General features: G+C 45.3%; 1 protein-coding gene across 3 annotated transcripts in view; it reads left to right on the forward strand.

Moving 5' to 3' along the window:
* Nucleotides 1-23,321, forward strand: part of SLO2 (slowpoke 2) — a 514,913-nt gene that overhangs the window by 432,616 nt on the left and 58,976 nt on the right. For all 3 annotated transcript variants that reach the window (XM_070539983.1, XM_070539965.1, XM_070539974.1), the window contains exons 6-13: nt 6,470-6,544; nt 9,363-9,446; nt 10,055-10,149; nt 12,107-12,455; nt 14,558-14,694; nt 16,584-16,647; nt 17,109-17,217; nt 21,113-21,221. In XM_070539983.1, the coding sequence (XP_070396084.1) occupies nt 6,470-6,544; nt 9,363-9,446; nt 10,055-10,149; nt 12,107-12,455; nt 14,558-14,694; nt 16,584-16,647; nt 17,109-17,217; nt 21,113-21,221 (1,022 nt within the window). The remainder of the gene's footprint in view (nt 1-6,469; nt 6,545-9,362; nt 9,447-10,054; nt 10,150-12,106; nt 12,456-14,557; nt 14,695-16,583; nt 16,648-17,108; nt 17,218-21,112; nt 21,222-23,321) is intronic.

The following is a 23,321-nucleotide window of genomic DNA, read 5'->3' on the forward strand; positions in this document are numbered from 1 at the left end:
CTGTCACTTCGATGAAAACGCACCAATTTGTTTGCACACCGACGCTAGTGGCCATGGGATCGGTGCTGTCCTTCTACAGCGTGATACCACCACACAAGAGAGAGTTGTTGCCTATGCCAGTCGCGCATTAACGGCTGCTGAAAAGAACTACTCGATCACAGAGCAGGAATGCCTCGCAGTAGTTTGGGCCATACAAAAATTCCAACCATATCTTTATGGCGCCACTTCACGGTCATAACCGACCACCACGCCTTATGCTGGTTGTCGTCAATGAAAACTTTGTCTAAACGCCTTGGTCGCTGGGTGGTCCGCTTGCAAGAGTACGATTTTGACGTTGTCTACAAGTCTGGGAAAAAGCATCAGAATACCGACGCTCTCTCTCGCTGCCCCCTGCCACTATTATCCTCGAATACATCTCTCCATCGCTCGCCACTTGATGATGAGACTAAGTCTCCATTCCTGTTATTACCTCTAGCGGTTACTGGCACGTTATCTTCCAATCGCGTCCCTCAGCTCACCTCGTGTCAACGTTTTGATCCCTACTGCAACAGCATTATCCAACGCCTGTGCGGAACTACTTCTGCACCAAATGCCAGATTACGTCGACAACTGCGACTACTTAAGTTCGACAACGATGTGCTGCACCGCCACATTTACAATTCCGACGGACACCGCCGGGTTCCTGTTCTTCCACGTTCGCTGCGCACACAACTCCTTGAAGCCTTTCACGACGACCTATCTGCTGGCCATTTGTGTTTTCACAAGACATACCACCGCATTAGGAGCCGTTTCTTTTGGCCAGGCATGTGTACCTTTATGGCTAAGTACGTCATTTCTTGCGTCCAGTGTCAACAGCGGAAATGACCGACTTCGCTTCCTGCTGGCCTTTTACAGCCCATTCAATGTCCCGACACACCCTTCGCCATCCTTTGGACAGACCTAGTCGGCCCACTGCCCATGACGCCCGCAGGTTATCGATGGATCGTGACAGCTGTTGACCAGCTCACACTTTAGGCAGAAACCCGCTCTCCTACGCTCTAGTTCAGCCTCAGACGTTGCCACCTTCTTTCTGGATGCCATTGGGCTGCGTCATGGTGCACCTTGTGTACTGTTAAGCGTCCATGGCAAGACTTTCATGTCAACAATGATCGAAGAAGTACTCGGAGCTTGTGGCACAGTTCATAAGACGACATCCGCATATCACCCTCAAGCAAATGGCTTAACAGAGCGATTTCATCGCACACTAACAGATATGATATCAATGTATATCGGGCCAAACCACGACAACTGGGACAAACTTTTACCTTTTGTGACCTTTGCTCACAATACCGCTATCCAACGAACTACGGGGTACTCACCTTTCTACCTAGTTTACAGCCGTTCACCGACATTCACCATCGACGTCGCTTTCTTCAATGCCTCAACTAACATCTCGGCCAGTATACCCGAACAGTTCGTCTCGAGACTTGAGGACTGCCGTCAACGTGCTCGCTTCAACACAGAAGTCAGTCAACTAGATCACAAGCAACGTTATGAAATCTTTCGTCGCGACGTCTCCTTTCGTCCTGGAGAGGTGCTCCTTTGAACGCCCATTCGTACACCCAGTTTGTGTGAGAAGTTTGAATCCCGCTTCCTTGGACCCTACATTATTAATGAACAAACATCCCCCGTGAACTATCGCATTACTCCCGTAGTCGTTTCTTCGGACCATCGTTATCATGGTTTGAAAATCGTTCACGTTTCGCGTCTCAGACGATTCGTTCGGCGTTTCCCTCCTGGCTAAGTCGCGCGCGGAGAAATTAGTGTGAGCATCTTGCATACGCCTCATATTCTCATCTGCACATACACATCATCACCGTTTTGGGGCCTGGTGGTAGGGCTCGCACTCGGGAGAATAAAGAGGAGACTGACTGCCTAAACCTTGTTGTGTTTTTCAGACTACAAAATTTTCAAAAGAAAAGGTATGAGTGAACGTGCCGTACTTGCCGACGAGGTGTCACCAGGCGAGGCGGACATACTTTTCCTCTAATAACGTAAGCGTTAGAAGACTAGTCAACAAGAATTAGCAAATTAACTTTTTTATTAGACCCTTGGCAGCAGTTCCTTGTGTCAAATTTGGAGGCAGTCACGTTTTAATGTGCCACCATTTTGAAAATCGCATCTAATTCGCGATATTCATTATTGAATTTCAACATAAAGACGAACGGCGCCTGGCTGCTCGGTCCAAGTGTAACATGCAGTCACGTAGTGTGTGACGATGTTTGAATGATCGCATGTCGCGGTAAATACTGATGTGACGTTGCGGCAGATTATTTCCAGGCAAAACTTGATGCATCAGTATGTGCAGCGACTGACGGTGACGTTCAGTTTAAAATTTCGTCCTGCTTTTCGTCACGGGGAATTTCCGTCTCGTATGACAGTGGGGTGGTTATTTATGCGCTCCCGGCGCGCTCGGTTTCGATATTGCCTGGAATTGATGATGAACATTTCCAATTATGTGGGATTTTCAAGATTTAAATAAATGGGGGTGCATTGAAATGTGATCGTCTCCAAATTCGCCATATAAACAACTGCCCTCAAAGTTCTAGTAAAAAGATAATTAGCAAATATTTTCTTCATTATTCTTCGGGAATTTACGCTATTGGCGACAATGTCTTTCCGCCTCACTTAGGAACTCCTCTGCAAAAACGCCACGCTCGCTACGCTCATGGATTTTTTATTTGAAAAATCGGTATGTTCTAAGAAAGCTCCCTGCATATTGTATTATTTTGTATATTTTATTACAGATCGAGTAGCCATCGCCAGTATACAGCCACAAGGACTCTCTTAGTGATTTTCTTTTTTTTTTGTAACTAAGTTCCAGACGCGTGGAAAACAAAGTCGTTGCAAATTAAATTCAATATTGATTCTCGGATGGCCTTTTATACTATTCGCATCAGACCATGTTCATAGATGCGTGCAGGAGACAACCGCCGCATTTCGTTAAACTACATATATTTTTTTAAGTTGTATCGTCTTCCTTCGTCGTGTTCTTCTCATCGGAGATAATGTAGTTCTCTTGCATGAGCTCTCGTTTAATTAGATTTCTCGTCGCTTAATTTCCATCATAAATAATGGCTCACGTCGCCGAAAGCGAGCGTGCCTCCAAAGAACACGCGCCGAGCCCGACAAAAAAGACTAAGACACTTCTGAGAATCTGAGATGAGCAATAGCAACTCCTGGTTTGCACAGCTGCATGAGCTCCTCGCGGGCGCTCTTGGAAGGGGGGAAATTGAAGCGCGCAAGATTGAATGCGTTTTGCGGAAAGGCTCTGTACACGAGAATGCTAAAAGAAAAGATTGCATGGGTTCGCGCGCCAAGTTTGTTAGAGTAAGGCGAACGTGCTTGGGCACTTCTCTCAGATATTCTCGATTCCGGTGGTATGCTTATATACACATGAGTGTGTTCGATCTCCAACTGCGGCGGCCTCATTTCGATGAAAACAAAAATGCGAGAACACTCGAGTACCGTGCATTGGGTGCACATTAAAGGACTCCAGGCTGTCAAAATTAATCCAGAGTCCTCCACTGCGGCATACCTGATAACCAGACCGGAGGTTTTGGCCAGTAAAACTACAGACTTCATTTTTTTTTGGTACCTGAAAGTTTCATCGAAGAAGCGGTATTTGCAGCATAACAGCTATGCTTCTGCGGCCATTAGAGCGAGAAATGGGTCTCAGCAGAGGGCATACGGTTCATCCGTTCAAGACGGTTCTCCTAACGTGATGCGTAATGGGGGCGCCTTGAGGTGAACTCGGGAAGTGAACTACAGTATTAAGGTATATCGCCAGCATGAGCCCAGTAACGAGAAAAAAAGAAAAAAAAACAAATCAATGCGGAAATAAATGACGGTGGTAAATAAATAGAGATAATGACATGCATTGCGTTGCTTGAAACAATATTAAATATTTTGTGCATTCTGAAGTGAAACTACGCGTCGCGGCGTCGTGACTCTTGGCCAACTGAGTGAGGGATGCTGGAGACGCTACGGTGGATTAGGGAGCGGAGAAGAGCTACATAATTTCCGAACTTGGATTGCGTCAGCGCAACTCTTACACTTTTAGGAATTCAACAAGCTACCCTCTTCGCCAATTCAGGCACTGCAATCAATGTTACCCTATAATATTAGGCGCTAATGTACGCATATATGCGTCATTCAAGATCAAAGACGTCATCAGTATAGGGTTTCGCGGAGGGGAGAACGAACCACCCCGCTCAGAGCAACTCTAAGCAAGCAAACAGAAAATCATCGTCGGAGGCACCGAAGATTCACAGGCGTTGTACGGGCTACGTCAGGCCGAAATCCAGCTCACTTGCGATTAGGTAGAGAAACAGGGAATTCAAGGGAAATTACGAAGCACTCGTCGGCGATATACGTAGTGTAGTGGATACGTAGTGGATACTCATCAAATGAAGCACGCCACCGTGCTCAAATACTGCATAAAGCCGGCAAAATCTCTCACGAGAGACCTAACTGATCACAGCAGCACAGACTGAATAAAACACTAGAAAGACACCCTTGCACATTGCTGGATTAAAATCACGAACAGCACATGGAGCCGAGATTAAAAGACAGGAGCTCTCGAAACAAAGGAGGCCATACGAATTGGCCGACTGCGAAAGATTCTCCTTGCGCTGTTTCTGAAGTGCAGTAGAACGATACCATTACTTAGAGTCGTGACTAGAAAAAAAAGTGCAGTTTTGTACAAACTGCCGAGTCATAACAACGATGGTTAACGCATTATTACGCGCACCAACCTTTGCTCAATTTGGCGCAATGTACCAGCTGCAGAAGACATTCGCAGCGGCGCGCAAACAATCTGCTTTTGCAGAACCGCGGCTTCTTGCTTCCCTCTCTTCCCTATCAGGTCTTTTGTTTCCTGTTGTGTTGTTGTTCTTGTTTCTCAACAATATGTCTCCTGTCGCCAGCGTAGCTTAACTTCTTTCAGCTCGGTGCTGCTTTATTATGTTTGCGCACCGCAGTGCGTAACTCAACCAGCTGCTTGTAAACCAATGGTAACACTTAGCACGCTTGCTTTCCTCTGATGTCATTGTTGCGCAGTTCGCTGGAGCGTTAATTTTAGAGAGTGAAGTCCCCAAGTTCGATAATGGCTATTTTGCTTTCTTTCTTCAAACGTCTCATCTTATGTATGGCATGACGACGTGATGATGATAATTACGTGGGAGGTGAAACGGCGACGACCTCTGGAGACGCCACGAAGGCTGTTGGAAAGTCGCTATAACAATTGTCGTTGGGTAAGTCGCAGTCAATATGCGACTGGTGAGAGGTGACAGCCAGTATTAGCAGGCACTTTCGGCGTTGTGTGTAAGTGTTTTTGTGTTGATGGCGTTGAATTAATGCAGTGGTGAGCCAGAGAGGGTATTCGCACGAAGCCTTAATTATAATTGTGCATGCGCTGAGAAAGAAGCAATATTGTTCAAGAAACAATCTAACAATAAACGCAGAGATTGCTGGACATGATATGGGGGTCGTACAGCGACAAAAAGGAGCCCAAAATGCTTCAGCTTTCTTGGTTTCTTTTGTTTCGTTTGTTTGGCTCGGACTTGTCTCTTGGCATCGTCATCCCGGGCCCTTATTGGGGTAATCACCCTTACGCCTAGACATCTCCATTTGTTTTCGTTGTCTGGCCACATTTCACGCGTCGAAACATGGCTTGAGCTGTGCCACAACATAAGGGTGCAGCACTCGCACAGCGACTTTAGACGAAAGAACATGCCGACCAGCGACTTTTCTGAGTTTCTCCAGAACAAATAGTCGAAGGCGTTTGATGAAAGTTTCTCGGTACTTTCTGAGAATCGCTTGAGCTAGTCGCAACGTCTTATTGCAGCGGTGTGTTTACGGACGAGGCAAATAGATCGTGTTTAATTCCGAATCACAACGAACCATATGGCGCAAAATTACGTAGACAAATGTGGTATCGACTATCCTTTGAGTTCACCACTGAAAAAACGAAGAAAAGAAAAGAATGCGCAGTCGAAGGGTCTGTATAACGTATGAGTGACACTGTCGAGAAAATTTGCACACTGCCAAAATGCAGAAATGAGGTCACCGTAAGGACCATATTCACTGAAGGAACGTAAACATTGGAGACGTAAACAGCGGGACTAATCTTTAAGCTTTCCTGATCAACAACGGAACATCGCATAGCAGGCCGGTGTCGTAGTGTAATAATGCTGGTACTTAGTCAGCCTTCACCCCACTGCTTGTTGCCACAGCCTACAGTCAAAATGTTTCGTAACTAGTTGTTCACAAGCAGCAGTTGTGTATAAGGACGATGCACGAACTTGTAATCGACCGCGAATCAATCGAAGGGAAGATTGTGTGTGTAGATAGCCTTATGTGTTTTTCACTTCTTTTGACGCTTTCAGCTTCATGAGTTCTCATCCCTGCTGTTCACTTTACCTTTCAGGGAAACATTTGGAGACAACTCCTGTCTTTCCGCTTCCTTCTGGAGATTGTCAACAATGTACCATTTATAGTCACTGTGAGTAACTACACTTCTCTCACAATTCCTGCTTCGTTGCTTTGTCTGCCTAAGAGTATGATCCCGCCCACACCACATAACGGACGTCGCATGCCTCATCGCTCAAGTGGAGCACATTTACGAGAGGACGCGCAAACATCGCATAGCTTTCGAACATGCCCAGATGATCGCCTTTTAGTTGCTCACTTGCCTGATACAGTGCCACCTTTTGTGGTCAGCGTATCTCGTGGTATTCGAGACGCGAAGCACTCGGCAACTCAAAGAATGCTAATGGAGCAAAAAGCCATTTTTCTTCCGGCTCCCCAGAACCGGCCGAATGCGCATACATTGTCGGGTATAACGTACTGCAAGTGTAATGCAATTTCGCTTTGGCCGTGACCAGCAGTGAACGAAGTAGGGGAGATTTGACTTTACAACGATGCAACTAATCATTCCTAAAGCTTTGTTCCTATAACGCCGTGGTCTCCTCTGTCCGACCAGTCTGGCCTGTGCCTCTTGAGGCATCACCATCATTGTAGGCGTGGAAGAATGCAGAGGAGATTCGGCGAATTCATGTGGTGGTTATTCTTATTTTTACTGCTGCTTCCTTACAGAGCTGAGCATTTCGCAGTCAGATGCGCATTTGTTCTTGAGTTGGCCTATAGAGCTATTGACCATTTTGTTTCTGCAACACCGATGCTTGAATATCTTATCACTGAGAAATGTTCCGCACGTATACATCTAACAGAGACAAATACATTCTTTTTGCGTCTGTATTTCTTTCTGCTTTCGGTGACACGCATGTAATATGACAGCTTCTTCGAAACTATTTTGACACAGCGCTGACAATGTTCATTACATTGGCGACTTCTCATAACCTTTTCCTCCTTTGTCCCAGTGCAGGGTTGCAAATCGCGTTCAGTCCTGCTTAGCCAACTTACCTTTCACTTATCCTTTTCTCTCTCGCTCAAAACTATTTGGTGGAAATACCGAACAAAGGAGATCATAAAGCAGTTCTGCCAGTGAACAGAGGGAGAAAGAGACACACACATATGCACGCGTCATCGTTATGAATTCCCAGCTATGTGAAAAAAAAACGGCAATGATACTTTTTCATATATATATGTATGTAAATTAAGCATTCATCCACACCGGCTAACGTTATTGTACTTTCATGCGCATTCGGATTTAAAAGAGTGTAACTGTAGAGAACACGTGCGCACATCCACGCGAATGCATGCACACACAGCGAGGGAGCATGTTGCTCATGCATATGTGGTTTGAACTTCCTTTCTGTTGCCTAAGGTTCGGTTAATACAATATACAGTGATCATGTTATGCAACATGTTGTGCTTTCTACAAACCACAATGTCAAAAATCTAAAAATGAATCATCACTTTAAGTGCTGCACTTGCGCTTAGCCGAATACTTCGCCTCAATCATTCTTGGATTTTTCTATTTATTAGCCTCAGACCACGTGCTCACAGAGAGAGTGAGAAAAGGACGCATAGAAAGGCAGGGAGGTTAACCAGAGGCAGTTCCGGTTGGCTACCCTGCACGGGGGGAAGGGTGAAGTGGGATAAAAAGAGACAGAGAGTGGAAGGGGGAGATAGAGAGAAATAGAGACGAGCACGAACAAACCGCGTACACTACTGAGCGGTAGGTGGCGGCGTTCTTAAAGTCTATCGTGAAGCCCCGTAGACCGCAGGAACCTTAATAACGTGAGTATAACGCCTTCAGCGCAGATTTTCTGTGCAATACTGACCTAAAGCTTTTAGTTCTGAAAGTGGAATCTTGTCCAACTGGTCCAGTACTCTGCACAGCACTTGTCTCTGGGCACTATATCGCGGGCAGACACATATAATATGTGCGAGCTTCTCATTGATGTTGCATGTGGCGCACGTGGGGCTGTTGGCCATTATTATAAGGAAGGCATATGAGTTCGTAAATGCAACGCCTAGCCACAGACGGTACAGCATGGTCTGTTCACGTCATGGTAACCCAGGCGGTCGGTGCATCCGTATGTCAGGAGACAACGAACGCAAACGACACATGGTGCAAACGTTCGAGTCCCACAGAAGCAAAGTATATTCACGGGACATCAATCACAGCCCAGCCGCAGCGTCTTTTCGCGAAAGCGGAATCAAGTCACGTTGACCACTTTCATGTGCAGATCGGGCGGTTCCGTCGGCGGGGTCATTCCCGCTGATGCTGCAATACCCTGGAAGCCACTGAAAGATTATGTACCTCCCCAGAATTTCTGCTGCATTCTACGAGGCACATTCATGCATGCTTTAACATTATGCTTTAACATCTGCCGGCGATGGTGTGGTGGTAGGAGCGGCGCTAGTGAACACCCTTAAGCCCCATTAAGTGCATATTCATGCGCAAACGTTGACGAGATGACAGCCCTTAAATGGTATCGTACGGCACACCTCACGATCAAACCGCGCGTTCGTTTTCTGCTGGTAGCACGTTATCTATTCATTTTTCATTTGATCAGGAACAGTCAGAAAGACACACGCTAATAATATTCCCGCTTCACTTTTAAGCGCATCAATTGACGTGTGTCCTCGTTGGTTCTTGTAGTTCTTATATTTGTTAGTTTACGCAGCAGCAACGTGTACGCGTGCGTGTTTGTTCATTTACTCTGCTAGGTTCGTGTTTTCAAATTGGCCACACTGGTCCCTATACAAATTATGAATATGTGTTTGTAACGGGGTCTGGACATTCGCGGAGTGGGGCTTTCTTTACCTGTGCCAGAAAGCGATGTCCGTGCTTTGCTTACAAAAAGTGTCACCCTCATCTCATTCGTCGTCCTTTTGTTGTTTTCTTCCAGATATTTTATGCACCTTTACGGAATGTATTTATACCAGTGTTTCTTAACTGTTGGCTTGCGAAGTTTGTACTGGAAAACATGTTTGTAAGTATATGCCCAATTCTCTCTTATTTGCACTTTGATCTCGTCTAATCAAACGTATGTAGACGGTAGCCACGGCGGAAGCTAATGCAATTTCACATTCAGTTCGCGAGTCAACCTGTGTAAGATGGGCTGGCAAAAAAAAATAGAGGACCTTCAAGAAACGCCGCCGCGAGGCTTTTTTATAACGGCATGTAACTCTCGGTACGCTTTATAAACAACTCGACCTTGCGCTTTCATGGCGCTTTTCGTCACACTGCTCTCTAATTGGGCCTGAACAACAATCTCTTAGCCCGATGCGCATGCCATCTAGCGTTTTCCTTTTAACTTTTTCTAAGCAGTATTAAAAATGACGCGTTCTCTAAGCTCTAATAGCTTTTATCAGTGTGTTTAATGATACGCTACTAGCATGACCTGAAATGCGAAGTTAAACGGGAGCACCTCTAATCTGTATACAATTGCTTGAGGCTGTGATGTGGTATCGCTCCATATAGCCGGTCGTTAACCACGCCGTGGCCCCAAAAGACGGCCTATGTGCGACGGACTGACACCTCGCGACGCGTGAGTGCTCGTGAGTGCAAGTGAGGCAGTTTTCCCGCTTGTCTTTCCAGAACGATTTACATCGAGCCCTTCAGAAGTCCCAGTCCGCACTCTCACAGCGGCTGCTCATCCTCACCGCCACCTTACTCTGCCTCATATTCACTAGGTGAGCGAATGGATCGCGCACAAGTTTCAGGCCCAAGCCATTGCGTACAAGTAATGACGCATCAGTCGTGTACCTAAAGGCACACGGCTCATAGCGTTAGGCCCTATAGTATACCGGTGCGAACCGATATAAGGTGTTGCACAGTGCTTTCCTCGCGAAATCGCTGCGGTTTTTCGGAAACCTGCGCGACGTGTTACGAAAGACGACGACTACGTGCCTGCACTTCTCCGAACTTATTCAAATCCGTTAAGAGCCCATAACATCCATCGCTGTAAAAGTGCTGCTACATAGGTGGTGGTGAAAATGTAGCACGTGCTTTGTGAGGACAATTCTTGCTTATTTGCTGCGCATGCAATCACTGATTGTGAGCAATGACGGGGTCAGTATATTTGTAAACGTTATTTTCCTGATTTCCGGCCACGGCAGCAGGATTCTGATGGGGGCGGAATAGTAAAACGCTTGTGCACCGTTCTTTTTGGTGCGCGTTAAGGATCCTCTAGTGGTCAGAGTGAACCCGCCGGAGCCCTCCACTTATAATAGCCCACTGTGCAGTTTCTGGACGTTAAACCCCATAATTTAATATTTTTATTTTTATTCCAGCGTAACTTGCGGCATTTCCAAGATGATCAAACCTAGACAGAAGAAGTACGCCGCAATATTGGAGAAGAAGCTTTACAATATGCGCGAGAACTTTCTGATGTCGTACGCGACGTCACCAGATAGCGTGGATGACAGATTGAGAAGCGCATGAATATACGTGCTGAAATGCACCCGCCGTGGTTGCTCAGTGGCTATGGTGTTGGGCTGCTGAGCACGATGTCGCGGGATCGAATCCCGGCCACGGCGGCCGCATTTCGATGGGGGCGAAATGCGAAAACACCCGTGTGCTTAGATTTAGGTGCACGTTAAAGAACCCCAGGTGGTCAAAATTTCCGGAGTCCTCCACTACGGCGTGCCTCATAATCAGAAAGTGGTTTTGGCACGTAAAACCCCAAATATTATTATTGCTGAAATGCATATATTAGCCATTAGTCATCCATACGACACAATCAACACCAGACCTGTCGCCATTATTTCATGCGTGCGCGTCTTGCGCCAGGCGTCCAAAAACTGAAACCACTCAATAAAAGTTCGAAGCTCGAGACTAATCTCGAAAGTGTAAAAATAGATCGATGATATGCTCAGTATTTGGCTCTTATTATTTTGTATCTTAGCTTTTACGTCATGCACACCCATTTCAATCTGGGACAGGAGAGGGCATTAAAGATAATTCACAGATAAACTAAAGTCAGCAGCGTACTCTAGTGAGTAAGAATACACTCACCACGAACGAATGACATTACGTAAAGAGCGCCGTTGTTCTGTATTCGGCAGAACATAATACCATAAGGCATAAACGCAAGTATTCGATCGTTACAACTGGGTTGAGTGAGGCTTAGAGAACTTCGCATAAGTGCTCAATCGAAATAGCAATGTGGTAGATGAACAAAGTAAACGCACCCGCCGTGGTTGCTCAGTGGCTATGGTGTGGGGCTGCTGAGCACGAGGTCGCGGGATCGAATCCCGGCCACGGCGGCCGCATTTCGATGGGAGCGAAATGCGAAAACACCCGTGTGCTTAGATTTAGGCGCACGTTAAAGAACCCCGGGTGGTCAAAATTTCCGGAGTCCTCCACTACGGCGTGCCTCATAATCAGAAAGTGGTTTTGGCACGTAAAACCCCAAATATTATTAACAAAGTAAACGCACAAAATAGACTCGCAAAAGAAAAGACGAACCCACACAAGTATGAGGTTAGGCATTATGGTACTGTAAAGTTTGAAACACCCAAGAGTGACGACGAAGCTGAAGAGTTATAATAACGACGGCAAATTAGGAGAATTTTATTCCATCGTCCTCGGTGGAAACAAACGAAAGTTGACGCATCGGCGTTAAATACGTTCTTGCATTCGTTGCAGCGTGTGCGGGTTCCAGCACTTTCAGAGGGCCGGCGTGGAGCACGTGGACCTGTTTGAGAGCTTCTACTTCGTGGTGGTGACGCTGTCCACGGTGGGCTACGGCGACTTCAAGCCAGACGTTTGGCCGTCGCAGCTTTTCATGGTGGCCATGATCTGCGCGGCGCTCATAGTGCTGCCAACGCAGTTCGAGCAGCTCGCCTACACCTGGATGGAGCGTCAGAAGCTGGGCGGCACTTACAGCATGCATCGAGCCCAGAGCGAGCGCCACGTCGTAGTCTGCTCCACCACGCTGCGCGCCGACACCGTCATGGACTTCCTCAACGAGTTCTACGCGCACCCGCTCCTACAGGTGCAGCCAAAAAACGCACAGCCTTGGCGTAGTTGTCTGCCACGCGCTCTCGTCTCTCTCTCTCTCTTTTTTTCCCATCGGATGGGTCGATAAGCGTAAGCTTGCTTCGTGGCTAGCGACCGCTGTGTTGCATGCAACACAGTGGTCGCTATAGGTACTCGTGTTGGACTTACCAGGCATATCGATTTTTTTAGATGCCAGTAAAGCATGCTGCACGTGTTAGGTTTTTCTTTTTTATTGAAGTGAATGTTAGGAGAGGTTGGCGCCTTTATGGTGGCACCGGCTACTCCTTGTCACTTGGCAAACGAAACAAATTTGCGTAAAAAGGGAGAATAGCGACACAAAGTGTAACACTCAGTAGAACACTGAGTGAATAAAAAGTATACGGTCCAACAGTACATGAGTCGCAAAGTTCTGTGCATTTGTTCAGTCCACGTACACATATATAAAGTCAGATGTTTTGAACAGCCGAAACACACAGCACATGTAATACACTGCAAGTACAGAACAGAATCATACATATAGCGTAAAAGTTGCGCTCACCACATAAAGCACTTATGAATCAACAACAACATTTATGTAACTCATTTAGCGTATTCGAATCATCGGGTACCTAATATTTTCCCAAAATGTTGGTGTCCTCTAAAGACTTTTTCAGAGCAAGAAGTGCTCTTTTTTGAAGGCCCGCAGTTGGCCATGGGCCAAGTATCTTTTTAAGAGTGAATGGTCTTCTGTCTAATATGCACAAATTATCTTGCAGTACCGTTCTTTGTGTATCGTATTTCGTGCATTCGAGGAGAAGATGATGCACATCTTCGTCTGCATGGCCACAAGAACACTGCGGACTAGAGACACGTTTTATTCTGCACAAGAAGTGTTTCGTAAATGCAGTACCAAGACGCAGTCGGTGTACCAATGTTTCAAATTTTCTGTTGTCTCTTAGAGTTTCCGGCATTGATAAGTTTATACATGGGTCTATAGAGTATAACTCCGAGTTTTTAGTTTGCTGGTCAAACCAGGTAGTTTTACTGAGGCGACGAGAAATCTGTCTCAGGATCAGACGGACTTCACTACGCAATAGGGGAAGATTGGTTGTCTCTGCGTTATAGTGCGCTCGATTCGCAGCTGCGTCCGCTGCAGTATTACCGGGAATATTGCAGTGCCCAGGTATCCATTGAAATGCAATTACGTGGTTCATTGCGTTTGCTTTAGTAAGTTCTTTGAGCGTCTCATACAATAGCGAAGTGTTCAAAGAATTTTTCTTATTGCTCTGTAGTAATGTGAGAGCGGCTTGCGAATCGCTAAAGATAACCCATTTTTGCGAATGTTTTTCTGATGTTATGAAACGCAAAGCACACAGGATTGCAAATAGTTCTGCCATGGTGGAAGATGTCTCCCGGGATAATTTGAATGTTTGCTCTAGCGCTAAATGTGGAATGACGAATGCTGAAGTCGAGGAATTTTTATGACATGAACCATCTGTATAAACGTGGATGTACTGGGGATATAATGAGTAACTTTGGAAGAGTGCTAGTTGCTGTGCGACTGCAATAACGACTGCAAAAAAAAAAAGCCCCCCGAAAGGTTCAAAAAAAAAAAAGCACGTGTTAGTCGTATGTTTTGAACCTTTCGGGGGGCTTTTTTTTTACTTTGCTTCGTTATCACAATTGCAGTCGTTATTGTTGCCTGCAGACATGTCTAATTTTGTATACTCTCTACATCTGTTGACGAGTTTGACATTTTGTGAAGTGTATGTATGAAGTTAGCCTTGTAATAATTACCCACCACACTCTTTGCTTTGTTTCGGAAAGTTAAAACCACCATGGGAGCAATGTCAACTGAAAAAGACTCAGCTTATGCATTAGCGTCTTTTTGCTGAGATAGCGAAGAAGTGCATATGGGATAAAGCTGAAGAGGCATCGAGAAGGGAGTGAATTCCTTGCGATAAACTGCGATTTTCTTTAGCAAGAACCGCAAGATCTCGTAATACAAGTTCATGTAATGTCCAGGTTATTGTGTGCTACAGGTTTAGTAACTGCGGCTTTCTTTAGTTCAGTAATGCGCATCTTTTTCTTTTTTTCCTTCGCCTACACTACGCGCAGGACTATTACGTTGTACTTCTGTCGCCATGCGAAGTGGACGCGACGATGAAGATGATTCTTCAAATACCGATGTGGGCGCAGAGGGTCATCTACATTCAGGGCTCTGCGCTCAAGGACACCGACCTCACTAGGGCCAGGTACGCCGGTGCTTTGCACGCGCCTTGGTTCAATGCATTCGTTTCCCGCGCGTGCCAAGTGAGCGAAAGCGTTCGTGTGCATGCTAAGCCACTCCTGCAATTTATTCACGAGTAAATGTGCATCCACGATTTTATTTAAATAAACATTTATACCACAAGGAAAGCTTCACAAAAAAAATGCAGCCCGTTGCTTTGTGCACTTGCGAAGTTCACATTTCGTTCTTCTCATACACCGTGAACTGGTCGATGCTGAGAACTATGTTGCGTCTAATATTTGTGATACTATTAAAGGGACACTAATGGAGCAAAATCAGTTTAGCTCTATTAATAAATTACTCTTCTACAATACACAAAAGTCACTTCTACCTTGACAGGGGGTTTTATGGCGCAGAAAAAAACAACAAAAAAGAATGAAAGAAAACTATAACAAAAACAAAAGTGAAAGACTGGCGGTGATGCCGCCTTGGAAGTTTCTACACCCACTAACCTTGACGTCATGCATTTGGGCGGTGTCTGATTGGGCCTAGTTAACTTGTTATTGATAACGATGGATTATATCGTATTCTAAAGGAGCCAAAGGCCGAACTTAGCGAGTTTTGAAAACTTTTGCCGCGGCACAACCATCCAAATACAACAACAAGATATGCTGAAATTTGTGACGTCACATTGACATGCCCGCGCGGTTCGTCAGTGTGACGAAACCTCAAGCTGAGGCTCCGGCGCGAAGTAGAAAAGAAATATGTATATGGAAGCTGGGCCTTCATTTCCTGTTATAGTAATCAACCTCTTGCCGCGAAATTGACGAAAAATATACTGGTGTTGAAAAAAAGAAATAATTTACCAATCTAAAGTGATTTAGCGTTTCTTTCTTTAGTGTTCCTTTAGACACTATGCTTACAGCGACTGCTCTGCGCAAGAGCGCGCGTAACCAAAGCGGTATATAGCGACCTGTTCCTATCAGTACAGTAGGCCATGCCACGTTCCTTCTCTTGAGCAGAAATATCCGCGTGTACGTTACTTCTTGCCCGAATAGCAATATTTTTATCGCGCCGTAAGCATTAAAACTCGCGGTTTCTGGCACACGTACACGAAAATGTGACCATTTCCGATGAAAGTATCTCGTTTAAATGCGGGGCCTTAGCGAGATGGCGTATGCACCTTTGCCAGCTTCATCATTACTGACACTGACGCTGCGCATAAAAGTGTTCCGAATGCCTAACTTCTCCGGGCAGCTTGACGTAATGACAAGACGCATTTTCTTACCGCGCATCTCAGAAGAGCTAAGTGAAAGCACGGGCACTGTACCGGACACATGACCGGATAAGAGGCTAAAAAATAACTCCAATGCAGAACAAGTTTCAAGAACGGACCTTTCATTTTTGCAGATGCAGTGTTCACATTTTCCAGTTTAGCAAAACGCTTCAGCGAAGTTCGTTTTCTTTCTTTTTATTATTTAGTGTGTGCGCGTTGCGAGCACCTCTGGGAAATTTCGTACAAGTGGATTTTCACGCTTATTCCTTTTACTTCTTTTTTCTTTATTTTGTAAGAATTCATTTTGCTTTTAATGACGGAGGCGAATGTTTCGGTTCGTTTACTGCAGAGGTCTCCAGCGCAAGAAAACAGGGCAATGTATGTATCTATACACGCATTTCCTGAGGGCCGAATTTTGTGTTCTCACTTCCTGTGAAGTCAGTCCACAGCAAAACAATAGAAAATGTATTCTCACATTGTCTTTTCTTTTTTTTTTTTAGAACTACTGAGTACTAAGAGTTGCTCAAAAAAAGTGTTGTCATTTGTTTTGCTTTTCACTTTCCAACAGAGTTTGTGATATGTCCTAACTCTTCGGTTTCTTTTTTCTCTTTTTTCTTCTCACGCTCGCCGCCGCGTAGAATGAATGCAGCCGAGGCGTGCTTCATGCTGGCAGCCCGAAATTACGCCGACCTCGCAGCCGCCGTAAGATCCAGTTTCTTTCTTTCTTTTTTGTTTTCTTTTTCTTTTTTTTCACTTGCTCCTGCTGTCTTCAGCTACTGCTTGCCGAGAACTCCAACTGCGCCCATGATTCACGCATTGAAAATCCGTGTGTTCGCAAAGAGCAGAGGAAAATCTCGTTTTCCCAAGTGTGCAAAAATCACACACACAAAAAACAGAGAGAAAGATAAATGAAGACAGAAAAACCAATATGCGGTGTATTATTCTCATCATACAAGAAACGAAGCAAGCATTTCCTTTAGTGCGTCGTTCGAATAATTGAGATTTGTACGGATGTCTAGCGAAGCACTCACGGGCAGATACATAACGTGGTCTGTGATTATTGTTCTGAAGCTGAGGACATTATGATGACGATGATGATGACGAGCAGCGAAGTGGGGCTGAAGTGGGTGATTATCGCATTCTCTCTGGGTCGTTCCTTTCAGGACCAGCACACCATCTTGCGGTCGTGGGCAGTACGCGACTTCGCACCAACTGTTCCCCAGTACATTCAAATATTCCGTCCAGAAAATAAAGTGCACGTGGCCTTCGCGGGTAAGTGTTGGCACAGGAGACTCGCCGGGCTTATTGCATGCGCCTATACGCTCGCCTGCATGCCTGCGTCTGCATGTTTCTGCTGGAACCCCCGATTTGCGCGTGCAATGAATGCGCAACTTGCAAGAAGAGGGTCATCGCGAAAGAGAGAAATAAGTGTAATATGGAATATTACAAATCACAATCCTTTATTATTATTATTATTATTATTATTATTATTATTATTATTATTATTATTATTATTATTATTATTATTATTATTATTATTATTATTATTATTATGTTCAAATGTTGTTCCCGCGATGACGACAGATATGTACAGGGCGGTGCTCACATAACGCCTCCTGAACACGGGAAGTTCTTTGAGTACTTGAAGATGAATCATGAGTATGCAAGTTGTTGCTATATAGCAACTTGCAATCACATTCCTTCCGTACTATCGAGGTCAGTATGAGCTACAACGCGAAAGCGTGTGGCAAAGTGGTGACGCGTTCTATCTCATACTGAGCGCGTTGATACATCAAGGGAAACAGTTCGACGTCTTGAGCGGCATTTCCGCGACAGCCACCTTTTTGTTACCATCTGAACATCTCTCTAAATCATCGTAAGCGGCGCTTCATTGTCCTTTTTCGTACCTTGCCTCACGTGACCAGTTATTACGCGGGAGCGTGCACGTACTGTTAGTGTAAACGTAATCAGGAAAGAAAGAAACAAAATTTGATGCTGCAATCACTTCAGAGTTGCGATGCGTATCCGCTCTGCTGCCTGTTTCCTAGCATGGAACAGTGCCCAAAATACCATGCACCAAATCACGCAAACTTCCCAAGCACTGGCGAACAGAGAGTCGCTGTAGAAATATTGAGGTAGAGAGTATCTCGGCTACTCTATATATTTTTCTATACATTAAACAGCAAAATATAGAGACATCATTTAATACTAATAAAATAGTAAATAAAAGATGACAATGAAACTAATCATAAGAACGGTCCCGCAAGAAGAGAGATCATTCGACATCTAATATCTGTCCGCGCCGCTACCAAATGCTAGTCTTTAGCAGCAGCTGGTGTTGGAGTCCCCCACCTACTTGCATGCATGGCAGGCCCAAACACGCAGCTTGATCAGTTCAAGTTCAGCCGCTCTGTACATTTGACTCCACAATAAGTGCTTGTCTGATTCTGACTCGTCTCAGTGGGTCCCGATGGTGCACAGATACAGTGTTTTTTTTTTTAATTCGAAAACTTTTTTTTATTTCATATAAAATTTACTCGAATCACGTTACTATACAGATGAATGATCTGCCCAGATGGACATCACATACCAAAAAATATATATACAGTAAACCAAAACAGTCAATTGACAACTTAACCTAATTACATCAATAAAAATTCTAATTGCGAACTTACGGCACATCTTTACACTGTGAATAATATTGGTTTCACCGCGAAGCGCTGCTCGCGATGCAACGGCGCCGTGACGTAGTGATGTGGCGTAAAATAAAGCTTGGCCATACGGCGCGAGAAAGCGGTCTGTCTCGTTCCTGCTGCTGAAGTGGCTGTGCGAGCTGCGCAAAGCGCCAACCGGAGTGGTAAGAGCGGGAAGTGTGACGGCAGCTTCATTGCAGACCATGCTTTTTACATTACGCATAGGTTCAGACGGAGAGCCGCGCCTCGTGGTGCCGCGTGCACAATCAGGGAAATAATTGAACGAATAATTTGACGCCACATATTGCTGCCTGCACGCAGAAAACAAAAGTAACGATCAATAGCCTGGCAAGGGAACAGGAGTTCAGAATTGCCAGTCAGCCTCTAGAGCCCGTACATGAGTACTTTTATCCGGGTCAATTACTCACAGGCGACCCTGATCACGAGAAGGAAATTTACAGAAGAATAAAAATGGGTTGGAGTGCATACGGCAAGCACTATCAAATCCTTGCTGGGAGCTTACCACTATCGTTGAAAAGAAAAGTGTACAATCAGTGCATTCTACCGGGGCTAACATATGGGGCGAAAACTTGGAGGTTAACAGAAGAGCTCGAGAACAAGTTAAGGACGACGCAAAGGACGATGGAACGAAAAATGTTGGGCGTAACGTTAAAACATCGGAAGCGAGTGGTGTGGATCAGATAGAAAATGGGCATAGCCGCTATTCTAGTTGATATTAAAAGAAAACAATAGAGCTGGGCAGGCCATGTAATGCGCAGCGTAGGCAACCGGTGGACCATTAGAGTTATACAGTGGGCGCCAAGGGAAGGGAAGCGAAGTCGAGGACGGCAGAAAATTAGGTAGGGTGATGAAATGAGGAAATTTGCAGGCTCAAGTTGGAACCAGCTAACGCAAGACAGGGGTAATTGGATATCGCTGGAAGTGGCACGTCGTCCTGCAATGGACCAAAAAAAAAATAGGCTGATGATTGCTGCCTACATTCCTATCTTGAAATGTAGAAACGCAGGACTAAACATTTATGCCCATTTCCTTCAACTCTCCAACGCCGTAGTGGTTGTAACTAACTTGATTAGCGTAATTATATGAATTAGTGAAATAATTGAGGTCGTTTTTCTTGAAAGAAATGTCCACCTGAGCAACCAATTATTCTGTAGTAACATGATTCGAGTATATTTATGGGCTTCTTTGTTAAAAAATGTTCGACGTAAAACACACATACACACTCACATATATATGTATATATATACAAACGAGAAGGAAGAGGGTTAAGCGAGGGGCTCGATTTTTATTAATCATATCAGAAGAAGCCAACAAACACTGACACCATGGACAACATAGGGGAAATTGCTTGTGCTTAATAAAGGAAATAAAGAAACGATAAATTAACGGAAATTAAAGTGATGAAAAAACAACTTGCCGCAGGTAGGACCGAACCCACAACCTCCGCATTTCGCGTGTGATGCTCTACCAATTGAGCTACCGCGGCGCCATTTTCCCATCTACTTTCTTGGGTATTTGTGTGTCCTAGTAGAACCCTGGGAGTGTTAGCCAGCGCCACCACTCACAGACCATGGCGGCGGACGTGGCACGTCCTTTTTGCCGCAGGCGTCACGAGAACGTGATCTTTTTGCGTGAAGGCAACTGGTCAATAGACCCACATATGCTACCTGAAGGCATCAATGTTGCCGGATTCGAATGTTTCGAATCGCCGAATGTTGCCCTCGGTTAACCCTCTTTCTTCTCGTTTATTGCATAACGAGGGTCTCGAATCCGGCAACATTGATGCCTTCAGGTAGCATACGTGGGTTTATTGACCAGTTGCCTTCACCCGAAAAAGATCACGTTCTCGTGACGCCTGCGGCAAAAAAGACGTTCCACGTCCGCCGCCATGGTCTGTGAGTGGGGGCGCTGGCTAACACTCCCAGGGTTCTACTAGTACACACAAATACCCAAGAAAGTGGATGGGGAAACGCCGCCGCGGTAGTTCAATTGGTAGAGCATCACACGCGAAATGCGGCGGTTGTAGGTTCGGTTCCCACCTGCGGCAAGTTGTTTTTTTATCACTTTAATTTCCGTTAATTTATCGTTTCTTTATTTCCTTTATTAAGCACAAGTAATTTCCCCTATGTTGTCCTTGGTGTCAGTGTTTGTTGGCTTCTTCTGATATATATATATATATATACACACACATTGTAGCGATGGTACCTTTAAGAGACCCATATGTCGTACAATCATGAATATGCAATAATCTCGTATGAACACACGTAACCATGCGAATGTGTGTGTGTGTGTGTGTGTGTGTGTGTGTGTGTGTGTGTGTGTGTGTGTGTGTGTGTGTGTGTGTGTGTGTGTTTTGGGGGGGGGTGTTTCCACGGATTCACTGTGGAGGTAACGTGCATGCATATCGTATAAGCCCGCAGAAACTGTGACGTCGCTGTGTTGCTTCCGCGCAGAACATGTGGTTTGCGAGGACGAGTTCAAGTACGCCCTGCTGGCCAACAACTGCCTCTGCCCCGGTGCCTCCACCCTAGTAACGCTCCTGCTGCACACGTCGCGCGGGCAGTGAGTACACGCCTTCACCACGGGCATCATCTCACGACGGCATGGCTCCTCTCGGTCGTGCACTCGAAGCAAGTGATTCGTGCATCCAACGTTTTGCTTGCGCTCGTCTTCTCTATAGAACTGCCATATGCGCGAACACTGGCATCCTGTATCACAACGCAGAATTCGCCAACACTCAATAAATAATTCATTGACAGCTCGAACTTCTTTTTAGAACTCAAACAACGGCTGCTGAAACCGGTGTACTTAACGTCACTGATAGCAGTGTTACGTCACAGCACAGGGGCAGATTGAGAATGTTTGAGAATGTTTGAGAATGTTTGCGGGACGCAAAGCTGCCGGCTGTGTCACGTCCGGGACGAGGAAATGCGGAATGCGCGTGAAAGAGCATCGATATCGAAGAGCATCGAAGAGCATCGAAGTGGCGTCCCCGCCGTTCGTCCTTTTAATGATCCCGTTAATAATACGAGATCGCATGGCCGCCCCAGATGTTTTCTTAATTGTAGGCTTTCATTTATTTGTGCCCATTTTATTTCGAGGCTTTTCTTTTTATTACTTTTGTCTTCTAAAAGTCATTCACCAAAGGTGGACAGAACATGCAGCACGCGAAAGGAGCGAAGAGCCGAAGACTTAGGGGCGAAAAGAAAGGGAGAGGGGGGTTATAATTTGCTGTCAAGTCTATAGGGACAGGTGCCTCGGTGGAGGCTCCAACGGTGTGCTTGCCACGCCGTTGGCATGCGTCGCTTGCCTTCTTTTCGCATTTCGTATTTTCGTCGAGGAGCTTCTTTGTAGTCAAATTTTCCTGGCGCCCAGTGCATCACAGCTAAAGTTTGCTCAGACCAAGCGTCACTTATGAAAGCGCGTTATTCTACCGTTGAGACATCATGCACGTGCGTATACCTTTAGTGTACGTGTTGGAACCACTTCGTCTCAGTTATTTGTCAGCTTGGGCCAGCGCTGCTTGCCGGCTGCTCTCGGGGCCTTCGTTTTATTTTCCACGTCTATTTCGAGTAACTTTAATTAATGCCGAATTGTGATTCAGCAATGGCGGCATACGGATGTCACAAAATGCACCAAGCCAATTTGTTCACTGCGCCGATCACGTAATCGTGACACCTGCTGCGGAAAGGATGTTCCACATCCGTCACCTAGGTTTCTGGCTAACACTCCCAGGGTTCGTTCCAGTAGTAAAACATAAATACCCCAGAAAGTGGGCGGGTAAAGTGCGCCGTGGTAGCTCAACTGGCAAGACACTACATTAATATCCTGGATAGAAGCATATCTTTCATTGCGACAGCAGAGTGTTTCCATCGACAGCATTAGTTCCAGTCCGGCCCCAGTTTTGTCAGGCATACCGCAGGGATCCATCCTGGGACCACTGTTCTATTTAATTTCTATTAATGACATTACTCAAGGCATACCAGTGAAAACTAAGTTTTTTGCTTACGATTGTATATTGTATAATGTAATTCAGTATCCAAATGACCAGGCTCTTCTAAATTCATCTCTATCTAAAATAGACCGTTGGTGTTCTGAGTGGCAAATGAAGGTAAATGAGAAGAAAACCGTATCAATGACAATAACAAGAAAACGGATTCCCCTACACTTCCAATATTCAATAAATGGCCGCAGTCTTTCTTCAGTAGAGAGTTATAAGTACTTGGGTGTCATGATCACGCCTGATCTCAGGTGGAACACGCATATCAATTACATAAAAAAAAGGCCATGCAGAAACTTGGGTATCTGAAACGTTCCCTACGTCAGTCGACAGAAGAAATAAAGTTACTGGCATATAAAACATCTATTAGGCCGATTCTTGAATATGCTTCCGTCTTATGGAACCCATTTACTGAATTAAATATAAGTAAACTCGAAAGTGTCCAAAGAAGATCAATAAGATTCGTCTTTAATTCATACAGCTGGCACACATCTCCGACTCAGCTGCTAGAAAAAGCTAATTTAGAAACACTTCAACTAAGACGCCATCGTGATAGGTTGAAATATATGTATTTAATATATCCTCGTAATTTGCGTATCAATAAGGAATTGTACATTCAACAGGTGACTCGTCGTTCCACACGAGGAAATCGCTCGAAAAAG

This window comes from Dermacentor albipictus, chromosome 1 (assembly GCF_038994185.2).
Source record: "Dermacentor albipictus isolate Rhodes 1998 colony chromosome 1, USDA_Dalb.pri_finalv2, whole genome shotgun sequence".
In the NCBI taxonomy this organism is placed as follows: domain Eukaryota; kingdom Metazoa; phylum Arthropoda; class Arachnida; order Ixodida; family Ixodidae; genus Dermacentor; species Dermacentor albipictus.